The 6,403-nt window shown below is 50.0% G+C and overlaps 1 protein-coding gene across 2 annotated transcripts in view; it reads right to left on the reverse strand.

Moving 5' to 3' along the window:
* Positions 1-5,399: 5,399 nt before the first annotated feature.
* The window catches only part of OGDHL (oxoglutarate dehydrogenase-like), a 24,110-nt gene continuing 23,106 nt past the window's right edge, over positions 5,400-6,403 (reverse strand). For both annotated transcript variants that reach the window (XM_010854448.1, XM_010854447.1), the window contains 3 exons: positions 6,312-6,403; positions 5,973-6,127; positions 5,400-5,523 (listed from right to left, as the gene is read on the reverse strand). In XM_010854448.1, coding sequence (XP_010852750.1) covers positions 5,400-5,523; positions 5,973-6,127; positions 6,312-6,403 — 371 coding nt within the window. The remainder of the gene's footprint in view (positions 5,524-5,972; positions 6,128-6,311) is intronic.

Raw genomic sequence — 6,403 nt, forward strand, 5'->3', positions numbered from 1 at the left:
CCCCTTTGGCCGCTGTGGTGGGCAGTCTCGGGAGCTGGAACACCTCTGGGTCCGTGGAGAAGAGGAGGCCTGGCTCCCCTTTGGCCGCTGTGGTGGGCAGTGGCTGTCCACTTCTGCTGCCTCCCCTCCACCTTCTTCCAGGAGCAGCCCTGTGGTTAGGGCGTTACCTCTCCCCTACTCTTGGTTTGACTGGGATCCCAAGCTCTGCTCTGCGGCAGCTGAAACTCATATCGGCTACTCAGAGCACGACACCCTCAGGTGAGTGATGGGCTTTCTTAGGTCAGTGTGAGTTAGGTTTCCTATCACCTGGAACCAAAATGCCAGCCACCAAGCACAACACGATGCTGGGCAAGATTGAACGAGCGCGGCTCAGAGCAGCTGCGGGGCCTGTAGGAGCGGGGGCAGCTCCCTGAAACCCCAGGGACCCCCGGCCCAGCCTGAGGCCTGAATCAACTCCCTACCGTGACAGGAGCTGACTGTTGACACTCAGCTCATACTCCTCTTGTGTGTGTGAGTTGCTCAGTCATGTCCGACTCCTTGTCACCCCATGGACTGTACTCCACCAGGCTCCTCTGTCCACTGAATTCTCCATCTTCCTCTTAGCCACCCCCAAATAAGCCACGTGCCTAGAGGTAGCCTAGAGGTAGACTAGTGCACAAAGTCACATTTATGGACGTTTCCTTAGGGAGAGAGGAAAAGGCTTCTGTTGCCCCCAGCAAGGGTTTTCAGGTTTTGAGTCTTCATGTTTGGCTACACGGCCCTCAACAACAACCCCCCTCCCCCCACCACCTGTCTGTCTCCTCGGGGTCTCTGCCTCCACCCTTCTGGCAGAAGCACTTTCCTGTTTTATCCTCAGACAGCAAACTCCTCCTCCTTGTCTCAATTCCAGGCCAAAAATGGGCTGCAGGCTGCTGGGCTTCCCTGGGTTAGCCGTTCTGGGCTAGGAAACTCTGCCTAGTTCTTCATGTATGTTAATGAGTTCTCAACAACCTGCCAGAGACCAAGCCTGCTAGCTGGAGCCTTAAAAACACTGTTGACCTCAAACTCGGTGCTCTGTGACAACCTGGAGGGATAGGGTGGGGAGGGAGGCAGGAGAGGGGTTCAGGATGGAGGGGACACATGTATGCCTATGGTCGATTCATACTGATAAATGGCAAAAACCATCACAATATTCTAAAGTAATTATCCTCCAGTTAAAATAAATTTTAAAATAAAAACAGATTCTGGAGAGATTAAGTTAAACATCTTAAACTAAGCCACTGGAAAAAACAAAACACTGTTGTAGAGAGTAAAGCAACTTGCCTGTTGCCACAAGGCTGCTGGGCAGTCAGGACTCAAGCCCAGTCTGCCTTCGTGACCCAGAAGAAGCTCAGAGAAGAGCATGGCCAAGCCGTGTGCCGGTGGGGACGGGGAGAGGCCGCCGAGGTGACTGGGAACACCAGGACTCACTCCATCAGACACGGAAAAGCTGTCAGAACACATTAGGGCTTTCGGCAAAGAAACAGGAATATGTGTTGTGGAGTTTTGCCTGAGGAAAATGATGTAATGGTGATATGTTTGGGGAAATCACTCCGTCTCCCAGCTTGTTCAGTTTGTCACAGTGATTGTTGCTGTTTCCCAGGGAGCTTGATTTGCTAGTAAAGTGAGGGGTGCCCACCCTGGTGTCCAGAGATGCAGCCTGGAATGCGCCCTTGGTGGTCAAAGCACATTCCTACGGGCTGTAATGTCTCAACAAAAAAATGCTCCCCAATTCCTTTACTGAACACAATGAACTTGGGCACACATATGTTTGAGAAAATGCTCTGAAGGTTGGCCAGACAGAAACGCGTGTGTCACTTACTGAAATGGGGACACAGAAAAAAAAAAAAAGGCTGTTTTGTCACCAACTCAGTAAGCATGGTTCAGGGTGGAAATTCAGAGTGTGAACACTAACTCCCTCCTTAGGATTTGTGTGGTGAGAAATTACTCAGTCCCGCAGTTCTCAGTGTTTCCATCTACAAAATGGGGGTGGTAATAACAGCTTCCTCGTGTTGCTATTATGAGGATCAAAATGAAAGAAAATAAGGAGCAGAGCCAAGATCCCAGCACACCGTGGATCTGTCTGGAAACATTCAGGATTATTATGCTTTATTATTATCTGGAGTATCTCACTGTTACTCAAAGGACATACATTACTTTTCCCATCAGAAGAAAGATGAAGTGTGGTTTTTAAGCTCCTCTGCAGAAAAGCAGACCATCTGTTTCTTTGCCCTTTATTTTGGGTCCAGCAGTTCTGAGAAGGAAATGAGTATTTTTCACTTTGCACTTCAGCTGGAAAAGAGAGGTGATAAACAGCATGGGAGACAGATTATTTGTAATAGAGCTCAACTCTGTCCTCCAATTCTTGAGAATGCTATCTTAGTATGAAAGTCTCCTTGGGTTTTCAAAGAAACAATAACTCACATCACCTCCTATCACTTCCCACATACGAAGAAAACCCAACAAGCTCACCTAGACCCGCTCTGAGCCACCTAGTTAGACACCGAGCAACCATTGTGGATGGATCGCTGTGGCAGGTGCTTGGCCATACTGCCTCACTTAACTCTCACTCACCCTTAGGAAGAAGCCCGAGTCCAGGTAGCAGTGTGGCTCATGGCACAGGGCAAGGGCACCAGACCCCATCCACTGGATGGGAACTCCAGCTAGTGACCTAAGGACCATTACTCAACCTCCCTGATCCTCAGCATTCTAACAGGCAGCGTGAAAGTAACATACATCTCAAGGCACACAGTGAGAGTCTAGAGTCTGGAGAGTCTATAGAGTCTAGACAGTGGCTGGCGCAGAGAAAGTCCTTGATAAACATTAACTGTTGCTGTTCTCACACCTGCCTCGTGGCAGCGAGAGCAGATGCCCGTCTATCGCTTCTTCGGTTCAACATCCATATTCCCCTCTTCTAGAAGCCATACCCCAATTTTATTTTCTAGTTCCTCTTCCATTTATTGAGCAGAGTCTTGGACAAGTTGTCAATCAAATTCCTCCAAGAAAGATATAGATGACCCAAGAAATGCCAATCAGATATTCTTTCCTGGAATTGAACTCCGAAGGGTATCAACAAAACTGACATGGCTTACAATGAAGGAAATCACTCAGCCCATCTCTTGATGTTTCTGTGTTGGCAATATTTGGTATTTTCTGAGCATCTGATGATTTACTCGTCTGTTGTAGCTTCATAGGAGCGAGATCATCCACGCTCTCTGAAGTTATTACGGTTCACACAAAGCCTTTGCTCTGTGAGGTCCGTTTACTTCCTAGCATTAGTTATTATCTTCGTAAAGTCTGGAGCCTCATTTCACGTGTTTGGTTTTCCTCAGCTTAGCAATCTCAGCCATTGGTCCCCGCCAGCCGTGTGCAGCCTCCCTGTACCGAGAGCGAGGAGGACATGCCAATAACCCAGCTCCAGAGCATGAGGGTTCCTGTCCCAGGCCAGGAGCCTCACAGGATACATCCCACCCACTGCCACAGCCCAACCACAGGGAAAGACCCCAGACCACTAGATCTCCACAGGGCCAGGAATAAGAGGCTATTTTCCAAGAGAAGTAGTGTAGCCTTACAGACAGAGGCCAAGTAGACTTGGCGAATGACCTTCAACGTCAAGGTTCGTGAATATTCCTCATCTGTAAAATGGGCACATTCCCAGCAGGCAAAGCCATGGTAAAGGTTAAAGAATATCTAGTGAATATGTAGAACCCCCAGCAGAGGGCCCAGGACACACATACTATCAACAGCAGCTCTAATTTTTATTTTGTGTCACTTAGAATGCTCCTTTAGTGTGATTCAGTATGTACTCCAAGAAGCTGTATTCGAGCAGATGGAATTTTAACACTCTGTCCTCCAACTTCAGACTGCTCTTTCTCTTCAGGCTTCCCTACTGCAACCCCATGGCCAGTATTTCTGGGCCTGCTCCATAAGAAGATCCTCTCTTCCAGCTTTCCTGGAGGACATTTCCTTTCAACACCATCTCCTCCAGGGAGCCTTCCCTGACTCCCACAGTCCTCTGCACTTACCTCCAACATAACCCATAACTCAGGGAATTACAGTTGCCCATCAGTATTCATGGGGGATTGGTTCCAGGACCTCCCTGAAGGTACCAAACTTCACACATGCTCAAGTCCTTCATATGAAATGGTGTAGTGTTTGCATGTAACTTACACACATCCTCCCATATACTTTAGATCATCTCTAGATTACTTACAATACCCAGTAAGGTGTAAATGCCAAGAAATCATTGTAAATACAATGTAAATGCACTGTAACACAGTAGCTGGCACATGACAAATCCCAATTTTGCTTTTAGGAACTTTCTGGAATTTTTTTCCCCAAGTATTTGTGATTCATACTTGGATCCACGTGGAACCCATGGGTATGGAGAGCCAACTGTGAACTGTCTATAACGTCTTTCCTGCTGTGCTCCAAGACACGTGTTTGTTTCAGCCTGGATCCCAGCACCTAGACAGAAGTGCTCTGAGAAGGGATAAGTGGATAAATGATTTGTAGAAAGTAAAACATCCTTCCTGTGCTGCTTCTTCCTTGGCATCTTTGCAGGGATGCAAAACCAACAAAAGGCTAAAGAGTGGAGGTGCCAACAGACCTGTAAACGTTGCCGATGCTCAGAGGAAAATCTGCCCACAGGAGGGTGAATCTGCCCCTTCGTGCTTAGTCTTCCTTTCTCCCCATCCTCTACCCTCCCTAATCCATCTGCCCCACCCCCAACTTTACAACAAGAAGTGACAACAGGAAGTCTCTCTTAAGCAGTTTTTAATTTCTCTGTTATTTGGTTTTCTACTTTGGTACATGGTAAATATAACCATATTTCACACAGAAGCTGACACACCTCATTATGACAAGCCCCATAAAACAGAGCCCATATAAATCACCTGCCATGGTTTGGCTTCACCCGGCTGTCATTGCTAAAATCTCTATTTCTAAGAGCACAACAGAGAACGGTGGTTCAATCTACAGATGAACAAGCACAGGGTGAGCAGCAGCCAAGTCTGCCAGGCTGGAGAGAAACCAAAGACATGGGCTCCTCGGTAGCTGGCTGGCTGTCTGCAGAGACGTGAATGACACAGACAGACAAGCCACATGAAACCCTGGAGACCAGGGCAGCTGGAGAAACACTCCACAGCTACAGCCCATCTATCAGACACCTCTGGCTTCTCAGCCCTGAGATTCTGAAATAAACACAAAGCCCAAGATGGCTTAATACTGAAGCTGGTGGTACCTGCATTTTGGCCTCAATCACCATATGGGCAGGTTTTATCCTGGGGCTCCTGACAGTCTCTCTCCTGGGCAGCACTGCCAGCCAACCCCTCACATCCCCCGTGTCCCCAGGAAACCCCACAGCAAGACTCAGACAGGCTCTAAAATGTTTTGCCTTCAAAGGCCTGGAGATTGAAGGCAGTATCCAGAAACTTCTTCAGAGACACCAGATGAGTGTTCCTGTTCCCCGTGGCTGGTGCAGCCGCTGGGTCTCGGCCAACATACCTGGAGGAGGAGAGATAAGCTCAGGGGAAGGGCTGGGCTGGCTTCGCGGCTACCCTAGGACCGCATGGGGTCTATGCTTATCGTCACCCAGCTGCAGGAATGAAGAGCCTGAGGCTCCAAGGGGCTAAGTCAGTGGCCTAAGATCAAAGGTAGGAGATCTGAGACATGCAGGAGGTTCTCTAGTTGAGTTCTGGCCTCAGAACAAACACAAAGGTTTGCTCTCCATACGGCCATATTGAAGAGGATCCCTAATGGGGAAGATGCTCTGTCACTGACAGTCACAGAGCCAGCAGGGACTAGGGGGCCCAACTCCTCGGGTTTCAATACAACCCGGAGAAGGGCAGTGGCCAGTGCCAGGTCACACAGCAAATGGGGCAGGTCAGGCCAGGATGGGGCCCTGGCAGACACGAGGGCTGGGTGGCGGGCAGCCCCTGCACCCAGCCTTGTACCATACGGGCCGTGCCCGGCCCAGGACGGTCATGAAGCGTGGGCTGATGTAGTCGTAGTAGCCCATGTTCTTGTGCTCCTCCTGACACCACACCAGCTCCACACCCGGGTACTTCTCTGCCTCTCGCTTGATCAGGTCGAAAGGAAACGGAGAGATCTGGGGCAGGGCAGGAAGAATGAAGGTCATAGCCAGGGGAAGGGGGGTCTGCCCACAGACAGGCCCCCCAGAGAGCAGCCACCACCCTCCTCACTGGCTCCAGCCCTGGCACGCTGCCCAGAGCCAGGGGACTGGCAATTGGGCCTTGCCCACCACGCTGAGCAGCCAAGGGGCCCAGGCGCACCTGCTCCAGGCGTGTGATGGCCACGAGCTCGTCCAGGCCCTGGCTGCTCCGCTCCTTCACCAGGTCATAGAACACCTTGCCCGTGCAGAAGA

The sequence above is a fragment of the Bison bison genome, unplaced genomic scaffold (assembly GCF_000754665.1).
Source record: "Bison bison bison isolate TAMUID 2011002044 unplaced genomic scaffold, Bison_UMD1.0 scf7180017864341, whole genome shotgun sequence".
In the NCBI taxonomy this organism is placed as follows: domain Eukaryota; kingdom Metazoa; phylum Chordata; class Mammalia; order Artiodactyla; family Bovidae; genus Bison; species Bison bison.